This window comes from Antechinus flavipes, chromosome 4 (genome assembly GCF_016432865.1).
Source record: "Antechinus flavipes isolate AdamAnt ecotype Samford, QLD, Australia chromosome 4, AdamAnt_v2, whole genome shotgun sequence".
NCBI lineage: Eukaryota > Metazoa > Chordata > Mammalia > Dasyuromorphia > Dasyuridae > Antechinus > Antechinus flavipes.
In genome coordinates, this window is record NC_067401.1 from 466,763,359 (window position 1) to 466,787,761 (window position 24,403).

A 24,403-nucleotide genomic window follows, 5' to 3' on the forward strand; every position below is an offset into this window, starting at 1 on the left:
ATTTGGGGCTCACTGGGTGGAGTTGTCTGTCTATGGAGCCTCCCCAGGTCTCTCTCACCAGGTTGTCTATCTGGTTCCCAGCTGATAAGCCTGGCGTTCTCTTCTGTGGAGTGGGTGTTGTTTGCTCCCAGAAGGCGGGCCTTGGAAGAGGGCAGAGGGCTGGGGCACAGGGCAGAGGCTGGCACTCTCCCTGGGTGGCCAATAAAACGAGCCCAGGGAGCAGCTCTACGGAGATAAACACAGCTGAAGTATAGAACATTGCTTCCGGGAGCCCCATATCAGGAAGAGAAGAGGGAGGAGGAGTTTGGCTTGTCTGGCTTTCCTGCTAGAGCTGAGAAAGATGCAGCTCTCTCTGGGAAACATGATCCCTTCTCTTTGGGAAGGAGCCTCCCTACAGAACCTCCTTCTGCTCTCTGCCATCGTCCTGATCCTGGCACATTATCTGCAGAGCAGGAGGAAACATCTAAACTACCCCCCTGGCCCTCCGGGGCTGCCCATATTGGGCAACTTCCTCCAGATGGACTTCAAATCCCCTCAAATCACCATCCAAGAGGTAAGGACTGAGATGGAAGGAGAGAATCCACTGGCTATGAACAAGGCACAGGAATAGGGGCATGTGCTGGGTTTGTGCTGGGGTGGGCAGCCCTAAACTAGGTGTCCATCCCTGCTCTGGCCCTACCTAGGAAGCAGCCTTTTGCAATGGGAAAGAACTCTGGGTTGGGGCACCAAGGGTTGGGTTCACACCCCCATTCTGACTTAGGGGACCTGGTGGAACTCCTTACATGTGGGGACTTTCCTTTTGTGCATGGTCAGGATTAGATGCCTACTGCAATCCCTTCTAACTCATTTTTTGTGAATCTGTTCCAATGAGATAATAATTGCAAAGTCTTTTGCACATTGAGGGCCACCCATTAATCATTAGATAAATGTCAGCTGTTATTACTATATATATATAAAGAAAAGGATAGGTGAGCTCCTTGAGAGACTGCTTTTTTTTTTTTTTGTATTCCAGGGCTTAGCACAGTAGCTGGCATACAATAATGAATAAATAAATGTTTATTAATTACTAGTCCGACTGGCAGAAATTGTATGGGCAGCCTCTGAGGTCCCTTCAAACTCTAGAAACAGAGGTGCTTATACTGGGCCATTGAATTTTAGTTTAAAATATCTTGTGGTCACTGCACTTTAATATTCTTGGTTTCCTTTATTTAATCCTATTTATTTTATTTTATGCATTTAAAAACTTATCTGAGATGGGATCAATAGGATGAACTAGACAGACAAAAGGACAGCAACAATACACACACACATACATATTTATGAAAAGTTAAGAAGCCATCGTACATGACCTAGATCTTAAGATTTTGGTCAAATTATGTGAAGTTTCTTAGGTTCTGTTGCCTTGTCGATCAATTATGGGTATTGGTATTGTGCTGCCAACATCCCAGTTATTCTTTCAATTAAGTTTACCAGACACTAACTGAATTTTTTAACATATCACACTGTGGACTTATATTCGATCCATTCTATTCAAACCCTATATAAGGATTGTTTCACCTATTTTTATGTCCTAGACCCCTCTGGCACTCTGATGAAATTCAATGGACACTCCATCAAAATCATGGTATTAAATGCATAAAGTAGGACTTTATATAAGAAATGGATTATAATAAAACTCAGTAATCAAAATTAAAAAAAAAAGAAAAGAAAAGAAAACCAAGTAGTCAGAACTTAGATCTTTTTCAGAGCAAGTGAATTTTTGAGAATTTTTTTTTGCATTTGAATGTGAGACTTTACATTTATCTTTTGAATTTGAATTTCATCTTATTCCATTCAGCCTGACTAGTGGTCCATTAATTTTTTTTTTGGTTAACTTCATCACCCAGCTATCCTTCCTGACTAAATGTTAATTGCAAATCAGATTAGCATCCCATCTGTGCCTTTACTGGAGTCCCTTCAGAATGTTATACAGTCCAGGGCCAAGCACAGATCCAGATTTAACCCAGTGGAGACAGCCTCCTTGGGACATTCATAAATTAAGTGTCTTGTCAAGAGTCATAAAGCTGACATGGGCCAGGGTCTGATTTGAACCCAAGTTTTTATGATGCTGATACTGGTGCTGATGCTGGGTCTTTATTCGATATCTCATGCTGCCTCCCAGGTAAGACCAACATGCTCCTTGCACATTTGTAAAGAATTTTCCATGCATTATTATGCAATTTGATTCTCAAAACAACCTATTATTAGAGAACTTATCCCATTTGATCCTCAAATATACCCCTTTGAGAAAGTTGTTACATGTGGAGAAACTAAATATTGGAAAAGCTTAAGTTCGTGGTTCCTGGTGGGCTAGATCAAAGGTAGAATCTGAATCCATATCTTACTAGATTTCATGTTATAAACCCTTATTCTATCTTATCCCTAACGTCAGTTCTTTTTGGGAAATCTAAACATCCCTAGCTTCTGAACTAACCATATGCTATCAACCTGAACTCCTTTACTGCTGTTGAAGCAGAAGACCAGCATTCTTGGGCCCTACTGAGCTGTGATGGCTTCAGATAAGAGTGTACTGACAAAACTATTAGAGTGCCTGTTACCTGAAAAGAAGCCTTGTTAAATTGAAGCTTAGCCTTGCTTAGCTTTATTAAGAAAAACTCATAATCATGTTGGCAACAACATTGTTTGATTTTTCCTTTGGGCTCTGACAAAGACCCTTATTCCATTTTTAAAGGCCTTTGATGTCAGTGGGTGAAAGACCAAATCAATAAATCAACAATTAGCATTTCATAAATCCTTGCTATGTATTGGAGACTACTAGGTGCTGGGGATTAAGAAAGCAAAAATAAATTTTCCCTGCCCTCTGGGAATTTACATTCTACGCACTCCAAAGAACTCCAGTTAGTGTTGACCTCTGAGTCATTTCCACACGTTGTGCTCTGAATTGTTCTTTGTCATGCATTCTTAGTCTAGCATGCTCCCTTTAAGGCTGTATTCACTTCCGAACCTGGAATATACTCCCTTTCCCCTTGAATCTTTTGATATTCCCAGGTTCCATCAAAACTCAGCTTCAGGGAGCCATTTTCTATAAGAAACCTTCCTGAACTCTCCTAGGTGCTAGTGTCCCCTGAAATAACTTAGAATTTTTTTTAATATATTCTGTGTTTATTTATACATACACAGATCATTTTCATTCAATTTCATTTCCTCAAAGGAACTATCTGGGATTTGTGACAGTCTGTTGAGTTCCTAAAACAGCATTTGGAATATAGTTGAATTTTCATTGTTTCTTGGGGTTAACTGATCTGAATTCAGTGAAACTGGATCCGATTGGATTGAGTGGACTCCATCAGAACTGCTGTTTCACATTGCTAGAATGTCATTTGATAATCATATAGACTAAAAAAACAAAAACAAAACAAAACAAAACACACACACACACACACACACACACACACACACAAAAGCTTGAAAGGCACTGGAAGTTCTCATCTCTAATTGTTTTTCAGCTTTGTAAGAAATATGGAAATATTTTCTGCATATATTTGGGCAATCTTTCTTTTATGATGGTTTCTGGATTGCCACTGATCAAGGAGGTTTTGCTTAACCAAGCCCAGGTGTTTATAGATCGACCTCAAGTTCCTGTCCACTCACATGTATTTAAGTCACTTGGTGAGTTCTTTGAATTATGATAATTTTTTTTTTCATCTCTAGGATTCTTTGAAAGATATCTTTGACTTTTGCCCTTCACCACACTGAAAGAGTCAAACGATTATATGTGGCTTGTGACTAGAAGAAATAAGATAGAAAAAATTGGCCTTTGAATTCTCTTTCATGTCGGGGAGATGGGAAAGAGCAATAGGATTGAGGGGAAGGGTGATGACAATGGTGAAGGGGTTCAGATTCATCCTATAGAAGGATCAGTTGGAGCTTTGTGGATTTATGTGAAAGGAGGAATGATAACTTTCTTCAAGTGTTTAAAAGCCTCTTACAAGAAGGGGAAAAAAAACAACTTCTTGTCTTAGCCATTTTAATTTTTACTGAGAGTGATTTAATTTTCTTCTCCCTCTTTTTAATTACATTAACCATTTAAAATCTATTTTATTTTTTCATAAAATGAATTTCTAGTTTTATTTTTTTAATTCAATGGTTCTTTTATTTCAGTTTTATTAATTGTATCTTTACTTTTTAGGATTTCCAATTTAGTGTTTAGTTGGGGCTTTTTAATTTATTCTTTTTTGAGTTTTTATGAGATTTATCAATCTGTTCTTTCTCTAATTTATTGATGTCTAAGAATGTAAAGATATATATATATATATATATATATATATACATATATATATATATATTTCTTCTAACCATTGCTTTTACTGAGTCCTATATGTTTTGATATGTTGTCTCATTATTGTCATTCCATTTAATGAAATTATTAACTGTTTCTATGATTTGTCTTTAGCCACATATTCTTTAAAATTAGGTCATTTGTTTCTGCAATTAGTTTTTAATTTATATTTCCTTGCACCTTTATAAAACGGAAATTTATGTTTTATGATCTGAAAAATATACTTTTTAATATTTTTGCTTTTCTGCTTTTGACTATTTTTTGGATAATATACAGTCAATTATTATAAAGTTACCATACTAAGGGAAAAAAAATGTATTCCTTTCTATTTCCATTCAATTTTCTTCAGATATGCATTATATCTAACTTATATAAAACTATACTCACATCTTTAACTTCTTTTTTATTTATATTCTAGTTAGAATTATCTAGTTTTAAGTGCAGAAGATTACAAATTCCCACTATTAGATTATTATCTATCTGTACCTAACTCATTAAACTTTTCTTTTAAAATTTTACCTGCTACATTATTTGATACATGTAGCTGCAGTATTGATATTGCTTCATTGTCAATGGTAATTTTTATCAAAATGTTGTTACACTTTTTATCACTTTAAATTAAATCTATTTTAGCATAACTTTGGCTGAGATTATAATTATTACTCCTGCCTTTTTTCCATAAGCTGAAGCATAATCAAATTTACTCCAATCCTCAATTTTCACACTGTGTGCATACCTCTTCTTTAAATATGTTTTTGTAAACTGCATATTGTGGAATTTGTTTTTATGCTATTCTGCTATTTCTTTCTACATAATGGATGAGTTTATCTCATTTACAATCAAAGTTTTAATCACAATCTGTAAATTACTCTCTTATTTTTACTATTTTTCTTTTTAACCTTTCTTTTTACCTTGTCCCCTATTTTTCCTTTACCCTTTTATTCTTTTTTTTTTTTTTTTTGGTCCAACCTTTAAAAATTTCTCTTTTGTCTATTCACCTAACCCCTATACTTACATCCATATACCCTTCTAACAGTTTCTTCTTTACTTTATTCCCCAATTTTATCACTTCTCTGGAAGTTCATATGATTATCAACTTATTTCAGCTGCATATATTGTTTTCTTTTCAACTCAAATGAGAGTAAGGTTCCTATATTACCAGTCCTCTACCCCACCTGCTTTTTCTATATTAGTTCTCCTTTTCATACCCCACTTTATGACGTACATTATTTTTTACCCTTTGCCTATCAATTTTTGGTTTTTTATTCATATGACCTCATCATAAACATAAACATTTAAAGAATGAAGGCATGAACTGAAACATGAGATAACATCTTCTTTGAGAACTAGGAGGCTTAGAAATTGGTCCTAAGTATGTCTAGGTAGTAAAGAAGAGAAGAAAAAGGTTTGGAAAAGTCATTGTAAAGACTTTGAAGAGGAGTCATTAAGGACAGAATAGAGTCATTGTCCAAGCATAGTAAAGGCTCAGCTGGAGTTAGCATTGTGAGACTGGATGAACCTGATATATCCTTCCAATTTGGACATTATGAGAGTCTTTGATTCTTTACCACATCATTAATGGCTCTTCTGCCAATCTTTTCATATTTAACTGTGAAATATTGTGTTTATATGCCCCCGTTTAGGCACTCTTTCTCAAATATCCCCCCACTCCCACCCCCAATTTAGTCATAGAACCATAGATTTAAACTTGAGAGAAAATTTAAAATTAATTCTGTCCAATCTCCTACCCCCATTTTACAGATGAGATCCTTGAAGCCAAGAGCTCATGAATACCAGTCATTTAAACCTAGACCTTCTTAACTACAAGACCAAAGCTCTAACCTAGGAATCATGCCTTTATTCCATGTTATATCTTTCATCTTCCCCCCCACACCTTAGTTTCTTTAAATCTTTGAAAAATTAATTTACACACTTAACTTTTCTAGAAAGCCTGCCATTGTCGATAATAAATTCTCCTATTTCTTATATCAAGGATTTTTTTTACTAGTTTTGAACTTATACATTAATTTATAATAATGACCCAATGCTTAGCACAATGCCTAAGATATAATATTTGTTGACTGACATTTATGCATATATAGGGAAGTTCTGGGTTATGTTCCCGACAAGGTGGAAATTTAATTTGCATTAGAAGTCAGTCAGCCTAAAACTGCCTTTTTCTCTGTCATCACTTATCTAATGTAGGGTCTTGGTTTCCTCCATGTAAAATAAGGCATTCATAGTAGATCTTGCTCAGGTTTTGTTTAATTTTTTTCCCAATTCCAATTGTAGAATCCTATGATCCTACTGATGTATCATTAGCAGAACAAGAATTTACATTAAATAATTAAGAGATAAAGGTTTGATGTAAGATCTCCAAATATAGTGAGGTATAAAAGAAGGAGAAAGAAAATATTCCTGGTTATATGGGGATGGCTATCTAGGAGAGAGGGAAGAAAGGCTAGAGGGAAAATATAAACATGTAAAGGGCAGGAACTCTGTATGATTGATTTAATCCTACAATAAAGTGTTAACTTAGTAGAATTGATAAGACAGTGGTTATCTAGTTTAGCATGTGAGTTTTCTAATTCAGTATGATTGATCATGTAATCCCTTTCTTTCATCAGATTGCTTTTTAGGTGGTTGATCATGTCTTAATTTTGAACTTGGGTGTAACCTTGGTTGCCATCATGCCCCACCTGTTTTTTGCCTGGGGACCTGGAGCTGAGCCCCGCCCCTCTCTAGTTTTTCTGAGTTAATCTATATTATGAGGCCCAGTGGAAGCCCTTGTTACATTTTGTATATGGAGTTTTGGGTCTTGTTCTCCTACCCTGTCCTCTCAATCTATCTCTATGTCAACATTGAGCTTTCAGATGCCTTATTTTATCACATTGAAAGCACTGATGAGTATCTCTGGAAGTCCCTTGACGAGAGGGACCCTGTCTTCCCATGTTCTGCATCATAGTATGGATATAAAAGGCATTTTTGCCTACTGTGGCAGTGTCAATCTCCTCTAAAGGAGCATCCTTGTGTAATCCCCATATAATTCTTCTACAAACCTCATTAACATTTTCTTTAACAAATTGTTTTATCATTATTCCTGTTACTGCATTTTCACCAATAGTTCATATGACAGCTATCTTCAGAAGTCCCACAAAAACAGCAAAGTGTTCATTTGGACCTTGCTCTATTTTCCTGAAGGCTTCCCCCCTCTTAATTTCCTGGGAAGGTGCCCCATGCTTTGATAGCAACAGCAGCAGCAATTTGCTCATATATGCTGTCAAAGGGTAATTAATCTGTGCTAACCTTTACCTGCTAGTTGATCAAAGATGACAGGAGAGCCACCAGGACAGTCTCTATCTTGAAGTCTATCTCCTCTCCCAGATCCCTTAGCTCTTATATACTCTATTATAAGTACATCATCATAGGTATCAATCTTGTAGAATAGGTGTCACCTTGTAGAATTATACTAAGTATTATCATTATTTTAATTCTACTGAGTTAATACCTTGTTTTAGGATTAATTCAATCATATTGAACTAGAGAATTCACATAGATAACCATTGTTGTAGGATTAAATCAATGATACAGAGTTTCAGCCCTTTATATAAACATTTTGAAAAAATATATATATTAATGAAATTCTTTTTGAAAGAATTTTTAAAATATCCTTTAAAAATCTAGATATCAGGAGAGTTGTCTAATAGTTGAGTCTTGGAATTATAGCAAGATGAAATATTTATTCATAGAATCTTTTAAAAATAACATGGGAAAGAGTTATTTTGCACAATTGTATGCCAATAAATCTGAGAATCTAAATAAAATAGATGAATACATATAAAAATATAGATTACCCACATTAACAGATGAGGAAATAAATTATTTAAATAATTCCATTTTAGAAAAAGAAATTGAACAAGCCAGTATTGAGCTCTGTAAAAAAACATCTCCAGACTTCTGGTTAAGATGGCGGAGAGGAGGCTCACAGCTGCATAAGCTCCATGCTTTCTCTCACTATCCATTTCATTACAAGCCTCTGAATCAATGCTTGACTGAAAAAAAACCCACAAATAGTTACCAAGAGAAGCCATCCTTGAGATCCGCCAAGAAAGGTCTGTCTTTACTGGAGGGCTGGGGCGGTTTTAGATCGGGCGCAGGCGGCGGGCAGCGGCAGTGAGGGCACAGGAGCAGACTGGAGAGGGGGTGGAGAGTGATCGTAGCCGTCTCTGCAGGGAGAGCTTCGCTACAGCTTTGGATACTTTGCTCCAGCAGCAAGTCAACAGCCCAGCAGAGAAGCTAAAAACACCGGGGCTGAAGAATACAACCCCAAACAGCTGGAGTCTCTCAGGACCTGGCCGCCTCCCCCTTCCCCCCCCTCAGTGACTCAGCACGCTTTGGGATCTCAGAGCGCAGGCGCAGCACAGTCCTGCTATTGCCTCACTGCTGCCCCCTGCAGTCTGTAGAGGAAGCTCAATAACACACCCAGCCCCCCCCCCCCCCCAAAAGAAAGACTCCAGTTTTTTCTGTTTTTCTTTGGTAGTTTGTCTCTGATTAATAGACAGAATGAGCAAGAAGCTGAAGAGGACTTTAACCCTTGACAGCTTCTATACAGATAGAGAGCAGACTCTAAATCCTGAGGAGACTAAAAACAGGCAGTCCCCAGGTGAATCCCCAAAGGAGGAGATCGTCTGTTCCTCAGCACAGATGAACCTCATAGAAGTGATTAAAAAGGCTCTCACAAGGGAGCTAGAAGAAAAATGGGAAAAGAGCCTGGAGAAATCAGTTAAAGAGAGAGTGGATAAAGAAGTAAAATCCTTGAAAAATAGGATTAGTGAACTGGAAACAGAAAACAGCTCTCTAAAAAACAAAATTGGCAAAATGGAAAAAAATTCCACAGAACAAAAGAACTCAATTGGACAATTAGAAAAAGATTTTAAAAAAGTGAGTGAAGAGAATACTTCACTGAAAATCAGAATTGAACAAGTGGAATTGAATGACTCGAGGAGTCAAGAATCAGTCAAGCAAATCCAAAAAAATCAAACAATGGAGAAAAATGTGAAATACCTTCTGGGGAAGACAACAGACCTGGAAAACAGATCCAGGAGAGACAATCTGAGAATCATTGGACTCCCAGAAAAACATGATAAAAAAAAGAGCCTGGACACTGTCTTCCAGGAAATTATCAAAGAGAACTGCCCAGAAGTCATAGGAACAGAGGAAAAAATAAACATTGAAAGGATTCATCGATCACCCACTGAAAGGGATCCTAAAATCAAAACACCAAGGAATATAGTGGCCAAATGCCAGAACCCTCAGATGAAAGAAAAAATATTGCAAGCGGCTAGAAAAACCCAATTCAAGTATCAAAGAACCACAATAAGGATCACCCAGGATCTGGCAGCATCCACATTAAAAGATCGAAGGGCCTGGAATATGATATTCCGAAAGGCTAAGGAACTTGGTATGCAACCAAAAATAACTTACCCAGCGAGAATGAGCATCTTTTTCCAGGGAAGAAGATGGACATTCAACGAAGTAAGCGAATTTCATCTATTTCTGATGAAAAAACCAGAACTTAACAAAAAGTTTGATCTACAAATATAGAACTCAAGAGAAATCTAAAAAGGTAAAGATTAATCTTGGGAACTATATTTTGACTATATAGATGTATAAAGAATACATGTATACCTTGTTCTAGAAATTGATGTGGAAAGGACATTGTACCAGAAAAAGGGTAAAGTGGGGGTAGTACATCTCATGAAGAGGCATAGGAAACCTATTATATCTGAGAGAAAGAATGGAGGGGGATGAATATAGTGGGTATCTTACTGCCTTCAGAATTGGCTTTAAGTGAAAAATCTTAAGACATATTCAATCTATGGTGAAACTTCTCCCATCTCATTGAAAAGCGAGAAGGGAAAAGTGGAAAGGGAAGGAATAAGCTAAGCGGAAGGGAATACGGGAACTGGGAGGGAAAGGGGTAAGATAGGGGAGGAACTCTAAGGCGGGGGGAGGGATACTAAAAAGGGAGGGCTGTGAGAAGCAAGGGGTGCTCACAAGCTTAATACTTGGAAGGGGGGAAAGGGGAAAGAAGGGAGGAAAGCATAAACCGGGGTTAACAAGATGACAAGTAATACAGAATTGGTCATTCTAACCATAAACGTGAACAGGGTAAACTCCCCCATAAAGAGGAAGCGGTTAGCAAAATGGATTAAAAGCCAGAATCCTACAATATGTTGTTTACAGGAAACACACCTGAAGCGGGGAGATACATGCAGGTTAAAGGTAAAAGGTTGGAACAAAATCTACTATGCTTCAGGTGAAGTCAAAAAAGCAGGGGTAGCCATCCTGATCTCAGATCAAGCTAAAGTAAAAATTGACCTAATTAAAAGAGATAAGGAAGGACACTATATCTTGCTAAAGGGTAGCATGGATAATGAAGCACTATCTATATTAAACATATATGCACCAAGTGGGGTAGCATCTAAATTCTTAAAAGAGAAACTAAGAGAGCTGCAAGAAGAAATAGATAGTAAAACTATAATAGTGGGAGATCTTAACCTTGCACTCTCAGAATTAGATAAATCAAACCACAAAATAAATAAGAAAGAAGTCAAAGAGGTAAATAGAATACTAGAAAAGTTAGATATGATAGATCTCTGGAGAAAATGTAATGGAGACAGAAAGGAATACACTTTCTTTTCAGCAGTTCATGGAACCTATACAAAAATTGACCATATATTAGGACATAAAAACCTCAAACTCAAATGTAGTAAGGCAGAAATAGTAAATGCATCCTTTTCAGACCACGATGCAATGAAAATTACATTCAACAAAAAAGCAGGGGGAAGTAGACCAAAAAATAATTGGAAACTAAATAATCTCATACTAAAGAATGATTGGGTGAAACAGCAAATCATAGACATAATTAATAACTTCACCCAAGAAAACGATAATAATGAGACATCATACCAAAATGTATGGGATGCAGCCAAAGCGGTAATAAGGGGAAATTTCATATCTCTAGAGGCCTATTTGTATAAAATAGAGAAAGAGAAGGTCAATGAATTGGGTTTGCAATTAAAAATGCTAGAAAAGGAACAAATTAAAAACCCCCAGTCAAACACTAAACTTGAAATTCTAAAAGTAAAAGGTGAGATCAATAAAATTGAAAGTAAAAAAACTATTGAATTGATTAATAAAACTAAGAGTTGGTTCTATGAAAAAACCAACAAAATAGACAAACCCTTAGTAAATCTGATAAAAAAAAAGGAAAGAGGAAAATCAAATTGTTAGTCTTAAAAATGAAAAGGGAGAACTCACCACTAACGAAGAGGAAATTAGAGCAATAATTAGGAGTTACTTTGCCCAACTTTATGCCAATAAATTCGACAACTTAAATGAAATAGAAAAATACCTCCAAAAATACAGCTTGCCCAAACTAACAGAGGAAGAAGTAAATATCCTAAACAGTCCCATCTCAGAAAAAGAAATAGAACAAACTATCAATCAACTCCCTAAGAAAAAATCCCCAGGACCAGATGGATTTACATGTGAATTCTACCAAACATTTAAAGAACAATTAACTCCAATGTTATATAAACTATTTGAAAAAATAGGGATTGAAGGAGTCCTACCAAACTCCTTTTATGACACAGATATGGTACTGATACCTAAACCAGGTAGGCTGAAAACAGAGAAAGAAAATTATAGACCAATCTCCCTAATGAATATTGATGCTAAAATCTTAAATAAAATATTAGCAAAAAGATTACAGAAAATTGTCACCAGGATAATACACTATGACCAAGTAGGATTTATACCAGGAATGCAGGGTTGTTTCAATATTAGGAAAACTATTAGCATAATTGACTATATCAATAACCAAACAAACAAAAACCACATGATCATCTCAATAGATGCAGAAAAAGCATTTGATAAAATCCAACATCCATTCCTAATAAAAACACTTGAGAGCATAGGAATAAATGGACTTTTCCTTAAAATAGTCAGGAGCATATATTTAAAACCATCAGTAAGCATCATATGCAATGGGGAAAAACTGGAACCTTTCCCAGTAAGATCTGGAGTGAAGCAAGGCTGCCCACTATCACCATTATTATTTAATATCGTATTAGAAACACTAGCCTCGGCAATAAGAGTCGAGAAAGATATAAAAGGAATTAGAGTAGGCAATGAGGAAACCAAACTATCACTCTTTGCAGATGATATGATGGTATACCTAGAGAACCCCAGAGATTCTACCAAAAAGCTATTGGAAATAATTCATAATTTTAGCAAAGTAGCTGGCTACAAAATAAATCCCCATAAATCCTCAGCATTTTTATACATCACCAACAAAACCCAACAGCAAGAGATACAAAGAGAAATTCCATTCAGAATAACTGTTGATACCATAAAATATTTGGGAATCTATCTACCAAAGGAAAGTCAGGAATTATATGAGCAAAATTATAAAAAAGTCTCCACACAAATAAAGTCAGACTTAAATAATTGGAAAAATATTAAGTGCTCTTGATCGGCCGAGCGAACATAATAAAGATGACAATACTCCCTAAACTAATCTATTTATTTAGTGCTATACCAATCAGACTTCCAAGAAAATATTTTATTGATCTAGAAAAAATAACAACAAAATTCATATGGAACAATAAAAAGTCAAGAATCTCAAGGGAATTAATGAAAAAAAAAATCAAATGAAGGTGGCCTAGCTGTACCTGATCTAAAATTATATTATAAAGCAGCAGTCACCAAAACCATTTGGTACTGGCTAAGAAATAGATTAGTGGATCAGTGGAAAAGGCTAGGCTCACAAGACAGAATAGTCAATTATAGCAATCTAGTGTTTGACAAACCCAAAGCCCCTAACTTCTGGGAAAAGAATTCATTATTTGATCAAAACTGCTGGGATAATTGGAAATTAGTATGGCAGAAATTAGGCATGGACCCACACTTAACACCATATACCAAGATAAGATCAAAATGGGTCTATGACCTAGGCATAAAGAATGAGATTATAAATAAATTAGAGGAACATAGAATAGTTTATCTCTCAGACTTGTGGAGGAGAAAGAAATTTGTGACCAAAGATGAACTAGAGACCATTACTGATCACAGAATAGAAAATTTCGATTACATCAAATTAAAAAGCCTTTGTACAAATAAAACTAATGCAAACAAGATTAGAAGGGAAGCAACAAACTGGGAAAACATCTTCACAGTTAAAGGTTCTGATAAAGGCCTCATTTCCAAAATATATAGAGAACTGACTCAAATTTATAAGAAATCAAGCCATTCTCCAATTGATAAATGGTCAAAGGATATGAATAGACAATTTTCAGAGGATGAGATTGAAACTATTACCACTCATATGAAAGAGTGTTCCAAATCATTATTGATCAGAGAAATGCAAATTAAGACAACTCTGAGATACCACTACACACCTGTCAGATTGGCTAAGATGACAGGAAAAAATAATGATGAATGTTGGAGGGGATGCGGGAAAACTGGGACACTAATGCATTGTTGGTGGAGTTGTGAACGAATCCAACCATTCTGGAGAGCAATCTGGAATTATGCCCAAAAAATTATCAAATTGTGCATACCCTTTGATCCAGCAGTGTTTCTATTGGGCTTATATCCCAAAGAAATACTAAAGAAGGAAAGGGACCTGTATGTGCCAAAATGTTTGTAGCAGCCCTGTTTGTAGTGGCTAGAAACTGGAAAATGAATGGATGCCCATCAATTGGAGAATGGCTGGGTAAATTGTGGTATATGAATGTTATGGAATATTATTGTTCTGTAAGAAATGACCAGCAGGATGAATACAGAGAGGACTGGCGAGACTTACATGAACTGATGCTAAGTGAAATGAGCAGAACCAGGAGATCATTATACACTTCGACAACGATATTGTATGAGGACATATTTTGATGGAAGTGGATTTCTTTGACAAAGAGACCTGAGTTTCAATTGATAAATGATGGACAAAAGCAGCTACACCCAAAGAAAGAACACTGGGAAACGAATGTAAACTATCTGCATTTTTGTTTTTCTTCCCGGATTATTTATACCTTCTGAATCCAATTCTCCCTACGCAACAAGAGAACTGTTCGGTTCTGCAAACATATATTGTATCTAGGATATACTGCAACATATCCAACATATAAAGGACTGCTTGCCATCTAGGGGAGGGGGTGGAGGGAGGGAGGGAAAAAAAAATCGGAACAGAAACGAGTGTCAATATAATGTAATTATTAAATAAAAAATTAAAAAAAAAAACATCTCCAGAGCCAGATGGATTTACATGTGAATTCTACAAAACATTTAACAAACAATTCATTCCAATTATATAAAATATTTGAAAAAAATGAGAGGAGTCCTATAAAATTCATTTTATGACACAGATATGATGCTGATACCTAAAGCAGGAAGAACCAAAACTGATAAAGAAATTATAGACTAATTTTCCTAATAAATATTGATGTAAATATGTTACATAAAACATCAACCAAAAGATTACAGCCACTTCTTAAAGCAGAACAGAATCACATTGTACACAGTAACAAGATTATGTGATGATCAAGTATTATGGACTTGTCTCTTTTCAACAATGATTCTAGGCAATTACAATAGATTTGTGATGGAAAGTGCCATCCACATTCAGAGAAAGAGCTATGGAGACTGAATATAGATTAAAGCATATAGATTTTTCCCTTTTATTTATTTATTATAATATTTTCCCCAGTTACATTTAAAGCAATTTTTTTTGCATTTGTTTTTAAAACTTTTGAGTTCTAAATTCTTATCCCTACTCTCAGCCCATTAAAAAATATATGTGTGAAGTTATGCAAAATAATTTTATAAAAGTCATGTTGTGAAAGAAAACATAGATCTCCTGCCATAGAACAAAACAAAAATCACAAAAATCCTCAAGAAAAGAGAGAGAGAGAGAGAGAGAATATATATATATTATTCAGACACAATATGTTCCCCAAGGACAAAGAAGAGCCACTATATATATATATATATATATATGGAGAGATAGAGAGAGAGAGAGTGTATGTATATATTATTCAGACAGAATTAGTTCCTTCTTTGAGTAAGGACAGGGTTTTTCATCAGAAGTCTTTCAGAATAGTAGTGAATCATTGTACTGCTGAGACCGTGCTGAGCACAGTCATTAGAACTGGGCATCCCAATATATTGATTTTTTTTTTTTTTTGTATACAGGACATTTCACTTTCCTTGAGCTCATGGAGAACTTTTCAGGATTTTTCTGAGAACATCTTGCTCATTATTTCCTATAGAATAATAATATTACATCCTAATCACATACCATAATATATTCAGCCATTTTCCAATTGATAGGCATCCCCTCAATTTCCTTTTATTTTATTGCCCTGAAAAGAGAGATGTTATAAATATTTTTGTGCATATAGGTCCTTTTCCTTAATATATATATATATATTTGGAATTCATGTATAATAGTGATATTTTTAGGTCAAAGGTTATGCATGAATGTTTAGTTCTTTGTGCATAAATCATATATTTTGATCATTGTGGAATGGTTCTTATTTTTTATAAATTTGAGCCAGTTTTCTCTATATTTGATAAATAAGGCCTTATTAGGGAAACTTGCTTCAAAATTATTTTTACAATTACTATTGTTAACTGTATTTCCCTCCATTTATTCTATTTTATTTCTCCTTTCACTCTATCCCTCCTCAAAAATGTATTGCTACTGACTACTCCCTCCCCTAATATGCTTCTCTTTTATTCTTCCCTTCCTATTTCCCATCCCCCTCTTACTATCTTGCAGAATATGATAGATTTCTATACCCATATTGAATATGTATGTTATTTCCTCTTTGAGTTAATTCTGATGAGAATAAGGTTCACTCACTCCACCTCTCCTTTTCCTCTTCTTATCCATTGTAAAGATTTTTTTCTTACCTCTTTTTTGGCAGATAATTTATACCATTCCAGTTCGTCCTTTCCATTTCTCTCAATACATTCCTGTTTCCCTAATTGGGTGAATTCCTCGGTATCAAGAATTGTTTGGTTCTTACCTTTGTATATCCAACACAATGTTTAGCACATAATAGGTGTTTTTTTGTTGTTGTTCCTTTTTTAAGTGTTCATTTTATTGAATTCCATTGCTAGAAGAGGAAATTACGACACCAACATAATTATAGATCTTTTGAAATAGTGATATAAATTATTAATATTCTTATTATTTAGGCTTAATAGTTTCTAATGGTCAAGCATGGAAACAACAAAGAAGATTTGCCTTAATGACCCTAAGGAACTTTGGTTTGGGAAAGAAGACTCTGGAAGATCGGATACGGGAGGAGGCCAGATATCTCATTGAGGCTATCAGGGAAGAAAAAGGTGAGCACTGGTCAGAGAGAGATGTTTTTATTTGCTTGTGATTGTCCATTTGTCCAAATGATCATTGCTCCCCAACACATGATGTTTAATCCTCAAAAAGGTTTTCCTTGCCTCTTTTATAGCAAATATTTTTTTTCCCATTCTACCTTTCCCTTTCCCTTTCTCCCAGGACTTTCTGCTCTCACCCATTAATTTTATTTTTATATATTATCCCTTCATATTCAACTTATACCTGTGTCATATATATAGACACATATATATGTGCATATATATATATATATAATTGCCATAATAATAAGAAAGTTCTAATGAATTACAGCATCATCTTCCCATGTAGGAATGTATACAGTTTGTACTTATTACATTTTTTATGATTTCCCGTTCCTGTTTACATTTTTATGCTTCTCTAGAGTCTTGTTTTTGAAAGTTAAATCTTCTATTCAGCTCTGGTCTTTTCATCAGAATGCTTTTCAATCCTTTATTTTATTGAATATCCGTTTTTATCCTGAAGGATTATCTCATATCTATTTAAGCAGTAGCTGGTTATGGACAACAATCATAAAGTAAAGATGTGCTGCTGGATGGGGAGGGAGAGGTGAGAGAAAATTGTTTAGGAGGAAAAGCTGGAAAGTTCTGCTTAGTTGTTTTAAAGACCACAATTGCCTTGGAGAGTAGCCTGTCTACTTTCTCTTCTGGTAAACAGGACAGCCCTTTGACCCACACTATGAGATCAACAATGCTGTTTCCAATATCATCTGCTCCATAACTTTTGGGCATCGTTTTGAGTATCATGATTCTCAGTTTCGGGAGCTGCTGAAGACTTTGGAGGATATTATGATGCTTGAAACCAAGTGGGAATGTCAGGTAACAGACTATCCTTTCCTGGGCAAGGCTGGCTCAGTCTCAACTGGGCCACATGCTTCCCCCATAGGGAAAGAAACAAGAATGGTTATGAGAGGTTGGCAGAAGCTAAATCTGTCTGGGAACATGCTTGTAAGCAATAAAGGGAAATGAAAATGGGAGAGAAAAGAAACAAGATTTTTATAAATAGTGACATGAAAGAACATGCCTGAGGGACCCATGCAGTTCCAGAATACTGTCCAAATAATGAGAAAAGGTTTCAATACAGTTTTAAGTTTGTCTTAAATCTATACCGAGATGACCAATTTACACTTATTATGCATTTACTAGGTGCCAAGTACTGTGTCAAGAGATAGGGATGCAATGATAAAAATTAAACAACCCACAACCTCTGATAGTTTACATTTTTTTGGAAGAAACAATATTCCTTCAAGTGAGTGTATGTGCAAATAAATAAATCCAATGGAAAAGAGAGAGAAAGAGAGAAAGAGGAAATAAGAGAGAGAAAGAGAAAGAGAGAGAGAAAGAGAGAGAGGGAATGGGAATGGGGATAGGAAGGAGGAAGGGAGGGAAAAAGTGGGAGGGGAATAAAAAAAGAGAGAACGGGAGAAAAGAAGGGAAGTTCAGAGACAGAAATAAGAGACACAGACATATAGCTAAAGCAATAGATTGGAAGAGACAGAGAGAAGAAACATAACTACAGAAGCATGGATGATTTAAAGACTTACATTTAAGGTGTACATATTTTAGCTTCCACCTCAGTGCCTTTGGACTGGTTGTCCCTCTTGTCTGGAATACTCTCCTTCCTTTCCTCTATCTCTTGGCTTCCTTCAAGAATGAGCTTAAATTTCGTTTTCTTCTGCAGGATGTTTTCCCAGTCCTTCCAATTGCTGGTGCCTTCCCCTCAGAATATCTTTCAATGAGTGTATATGTCTAGCATGTACTTAGTTACATGGTGATTCTCCCATTAAAATATGAACTATGACAGTGACTAACATAGATAGTTGGACACTAACCTGGATTTTAAGAGAGTACTAGTATGTGAGGTTTAACAGTGATTAAAGTAGAGTCTAGACTTCAGGAATGGTTAGACATGAAACTAGGGTAAGTTCATGATGAAAAAATGTCAAGAACCCTATCCTGACTTAGGATGAGGAAAATGAAGAGATATGATAGTCTAAGAAAAACTGACACTCATCCTTCCCCCTCTGCCCCTTTTTTATATTTAGTTCTTCAATCTGTTTCCTTGGATAATGAAACATCTACCAGGAACTCACCAGAAGCTGTTTAGAAAATGGAAGAAAGTAGAATCTTTTGTAGAATGTGTAATTAAACAACACAAAGAAGACCTGAACCCAGAGGAGCCTCAGGATTTCATTGATGCTTACCTGAAGGAGCTGTCTAAGGTAATAGAAATAATTCAAAAAGTGAGCATTTTGTGTTAAAAAAAAAAGTACAAAGTTGGGGATACATGTATTAAAATGTTCTAAATTTTATAAATATCTCATAATGTAAATATATTTCCTCAGTGACAACTCTGGAAGGTAAAGAATATAAATATGGAGCTTACCACTGGGAAACTCATGATTTCTATTTAGAATTGGAAGGGACAACAGGGCTCATTGAGTTCCACCCCTTGATTTTATAAGAGGGGAAACTGAGGCTCAGAGAGGTCACATAGCTATTAGGAAACTGAGGCTATATTTGAACCCAACTCTTTCTGTCTCCAAGTCTAGAATAATTTTTATTAATACCTTCTCAGGGATTAGGTCTTGGCCATGATATTTCATTCCTATGAATTCATCTTCCTACATGTCTTTTTTCCCATCTACAATATTATAGACCTCTAATCTCTTTATAATTACCATGTGTATATTCTTTGTAAACCTCACAACAATATAAAAATAAATTAAATCATTCATCTTATATATGGAATCAAAATATAACTACCTTTGTGAATTTGTGCAATATGTGGGCAGAATTGCAATCTAGGTCATTTCTAAGTATTACACAATCAGATTAAAAGTTGTAATTTAGACATATTTGACAAAATAAATGGAAATACATCAAAACATAGATAATATAAGACAATATACAGGCTCCAGAGATCCTTACATTTATGAGCCCCTTTCTATATATAAAACACTTGCTTTGATTCCAGCTTCAAGATTTTGTGATTATGTCCTATATATTTCATGAATGCTGGATCACTATTCATATTCCAGTTTCTGAATTCATTATCCAAGTTTACTGGGAACAAATCATTTGTCTAAGTCTCACTATTTTCATTTGAAAAATATATACAACATTAATGGCAATGCCTACTTTACAGCATTATGAGTGATAATTCTAAAGCATTTTGATTAACTTTCTATTAAATGAATGAATCAATGAGGTAAAATATTTATTTTTACCTAGAAAAATAGTAATGCTAAGAAATGGTAATAAAACTACTACCTAGTTGCATATGATACATCAAGGTTTACAAGATGTTTTTCTTCCTCTAAGCAGTACCAAAATATAACTAACACAGGTATTTACTCCATTTCACAGATGAAGAAACTGAAACCAAAAGAGTTTACTATATTTGTCCAACAGTCATGGAGCATGGATATATAAATCCAGCTCTTTGAACTGAGTTCTTTATTTTAAGTGCATGAAACAGCATAACAAGAGAAAGGTTATCTAGGCAACTGCTTTGAACATGGATAGACTTAGAGTTAGAAAGACTTTCCATATGACTGAGGAAAAAAAAAATCACTCAATCTATTGGTCTCAGTTTCCTCAACTGTAAAATGGAAATAATAACATGTTCCATTGCACAGGGTTCTCATGAGGATCAAATGAAAATCTATGTTAAACCCTTATCATAGTATTTGGCAGATGGTAGGTGCTATATAAAAATTGAACTATTTTTATTCTCCATTATCCAATTAGTTTTATTTGTGTCAGAAGAAGAAATAGCAGCAGCTACTAACTAGCATGTGGATGGGTGTGCAGTAGAGTTAAAATGAAAATAATATTAATGATGATAAGGAAGAGAATGAGAAGGGAAAGGAAAAGAATGAAGAAAGAGAATGAAAGAGATAAAATGAAAGAGGATGAGAGAGAAAAGAAGAAAAAATAGAAAAGATGGAAGAGGAAGAGAAAAAATCCAATACAAATACAGATGCAAATTCTATATAAAATTCTATGATTCTAGTACACTAAGAATCTCTACTAAGCACATATTCTGGTCAAATAATAGAACAAAAAACATAATCATGTTCAAAAAATCAAACGCTATATCCATTATTTTTTTTTAATGTAGCATTGGGTGATGGGAATAGGAGTTGGAACAGGGGAGCATGCACACAGGGTTGAGCAGTAGCATGATGAAGCAGAATGGTAGATTTTGGTCAAGGGTCAAGATTCATATTATTTATTAGGCCTATGACTCTGTACAATTAATGTAATTGTCTCTGAGTTTAACTTTCCTCACCTGTAAAACAAAGATCTCTCTTATTTACATGGGTTTAGTGACAAAAAGTACCTACATCCTCCCAATTTAACAAAAATAGACGGAAACAAGATGGTGGATTAAAGCAGAAAATTACCTAAGCTTTCCCTAGGTTCCTAGAAAAAACCTTAAATCAAGCCATTCAACAAATTCTGGAGTAACAGATTCCCTAAGAGGAAAGGTTTAAACAATTTTCCTGGCCAAAATATCTTAGAAGGACTACAGCAAAGGGCTGGCTCATTCGAGTTAAAAGGGAGCACAGCCCAGTGCAGGTAATATAGCAGTATCAGATTTAGGGAAGATCAAAAACAAATTTAGAAAAGGACAAGAATGTCAAAATCCTGACATATGAAACCCCAAAGGAAAATATTAGTTGGTCTCATGCCCCAAAGTCCTCCTGGAAGAGCTTTAAATAGATTTTTAAAATGACATTAGAGAGGAAGAAAAAATTGCAAAAAGAAAAATGAGCTATGCAAAGGAATCATGAAAAAAGAACCAAACAGCTTGGAAAATCAAGCAAAACACTGATTGAAGGAAAAAAAGGCCTTAAAAAGTATGATTGGCCAAATGAAAAAGGAGCTAAAAAGTTAATTGAAGAAAACAATTCCTTCAAAATTAGAATAGGGCAAATGTAAGCTAATGAATCTATGAGATATTAAGAATGAGTCAAAATCAATAAAAATGAAAAAAATAGAATAAAATGTAAAATACTTTATTGGAAAAATACAAATGGAAAATACTTCACCTGAAAAATAGGTACAAAAGGAATAAGCCAGAAGGAATCATACATTTTCAAGCTCTCTAGATTTCCTCTAAAAACATACAGGAAACTACTAAAAACATAATGTAGGACAGCAAATATAAAGAGATGAAGCAGGTATCTTTTTAGGAAATCTCAATAGAATCATAAAGAAGACTCTGTGGACTAAAGTTTGGCCTGAGAGAAGTATAAACATTTCATGGCTGACTCCAGTGAACCAATAGTCTACTTGGAGGGAAGCAGAGAAGACCTTAGAAAATTTCATTTTAACTTTCACTTCTCTCATGGCCTCAAGAACCTTTCCCTCATTTATGTTCACCTCATAAACTTACCTCAAAGATTTTCATTTAAAAAACAGCAGTTGGCTGAGTAAGGGAAGCTTAAAGAATTTTCTCCTGTTTCTGGAAGTTAGTCTCAGCAATGCTAATCACATGTAATCAATCTCTGGCTATGACAGTGAACAAAGAGAAGTGAGTACACATCGTCAGAGCAGTACCACAGGGAGCAAGAACATGTTCAAGACTCTATAGCTGGGATTCAGGTAAGGAAGAGAAGTCCCCAAGATTGAACCCCTGGACAGAATTCAGAAAATAGCCATAAAGAGGACCTGAAGCCTAAGGCTCCATAATCTGCAACTCTGGATTAAAATTCAAAAATAATGATATTAAGCCACTAAAAATTAAAAAAAAAATATAGGCAAATTAAAGACAAAAATGAATAAGCAAAGGAAAAATAACCCAACTGATAGCTACTCTGGTGTAAAGAAGACATGAATTCATATTCAGAGGAAGAAAGTGAGATTTAAAAAAGCCACTCCAACCCAAAAAAGAACTGTTAAATGGTCACAAGCCCAACAAAAAAAAAATGGCAAAAAAAAAAAACAACAACAACAACAACAACAAAAAGGAATTTAAAAATCAAATAAAAGAAAATTGGGGAAAATTAGAAAAAAACAATCCAAGAAAATTATGAAAAGAAAGTTAATCAACTAGAAAAGAAGATATAAAACTTAAGAAAATAAGTCCTTGAAGACTAGTATTGCACAAATGTAATTGAAAAACATCAAAAGACATAAAGATACAACAAAACTAGAAAAATATAAGAGAATCTGAAATATCTCATTAGAAAAACAACTGATCTGGAGAGCAGATTGAGGGGAGATAATATAACATCTACCTAAAAGTTATAACCAGAAACAATATAGCTAAAATATTATTAGCATGTATTAAAGGAAATTAGCTTGAAGGTCTAAAAGAAGATAAAGTAGAAGTAGTAAAAATCCACTGATCACCACTTGAAAGAGAAAAATTTCCAGATTAAAAAGAAAATACTGCAAAAAACCAAGCAGTACAAAACATAAAAATAATGGTCTCTGAGTTTAACTTTCCTCACTGGTAAAACAAAGATATCACCTATTTGCATGGGTTTAGTGACAAAAGCACCTACCTCCTCCCAATACAGTGGGAAGCAATGTGATTTCATAAGCCTTCACAGCTTCTACACCAAAGGACCAAAGGTCTTAGAACATTATATTTCAAAGAGCAAAGAAGATGGGATCACATCCAAGAGTAACTTATCTAGCAAAGTTGAGTGTAATGCTGAATTTGAGTGGGGAAGGATGATTCACTGAATTAATTGAAACTGGATTAACTGAAAAAAAATTAACTAAAATTTGATTAACTGAAAACCACTCAGTTGTTTGTAACAACAACAACAACAACAACAACAAAAAGACCAGAACACAATGGAAATTTGATATGAGATCCAGATGAAATATAAAGGCTACTTATAAGATAGTGATTATAATCAAATTGTTTACTCATGATATATGAAACTTTTATCAATATTAGTAGGGTGGAAAGTATGTTTAGAAAAGACAAATAACTCTCATGATAGGGCTGCCAAGCCCTTTTCAGGGCTGATTTTATCTTTGATGTCCAACTCATCCACCTAATTCTCACCTGTGACTCCAAGAAGCTGTAGCATTCACAGTAGCCACACTCCAGTAAACTGTTTCTGCAGACATGCTAAAACCTGAAGAGTTGGTAACTGAAGAGTCTCAAACCTGTTGGTAAGTTTGGTGGGGTGTCTACCCTAAACATTTCCTGGTAGAATAGATGGATGAGAAACATTTGTTCCAACAGTCATAGTTATGAAAGTAGCTGAAGTGGGCACTATAGATGGGGGAATTCTGAAACTTCTAAATGAAAAATTCTTTTAAAATTCTTAAATAATTAGAAAAAGAAATGGAACAATCAGTGAACTCTAAGAAATAAAACCCAGGTCCACATGAATTTACAAGTGAATTCTACTAAAGAACAATTAATCCCAATAACATATAAACTAGGCAAAGAAGTCCTATCAAATTACTTTTATGACATAAATATGTTGCTGATACCAAAGTACAAAGAGACAAAACAGAGAAAGAAAATTGTAGATCATTTTTTTCTAGTTAATAGTGATGCAAATTTTTAGGGAAAAATGCTATTAAAAAGATTACAGTATTATATCACAGAGTTCATACACTATG

General features: G+C 34.9%; 1 protein-coding gene across 1 annotated transcript in view; it reads left to right on the top strand.

Annotated features, from left to right (window-relative positions):
• The first annotated feature begins 280 nt into the window (after window positions 1-280).
• The window catches only part of LOC127563238 (cytochrome P450 2J4-like), a 34,690-nt gene continuing 10,567 nt past the window's right edge, over window positions 281-24,403 (top strand). Inside the window, exons 1-5 of the mRNA XM_051999564.1 lie at window positions 281-553; window positions 3,507-3,669; window positions 16,604-16,753; window positions 17,457-17,617; window positions 18,844-19,020. Coding sequence (XP_051855524.1) covers window positions 341-553; window positions 3,507-3,669; window positions 16,604-16,753; window positions 17,457-17,617; window positions 18,844-19,020 — 864 coding nt within the window. The 5' untranslated portion in view covers window positions 281-340. The remainder of the gene's footprint in view (window positions 554-3,506; window positions 3,670-16,603; window positions 16,754-17,456; window positions 17,618-18,843; window positions 19,021-24,403) is intronic.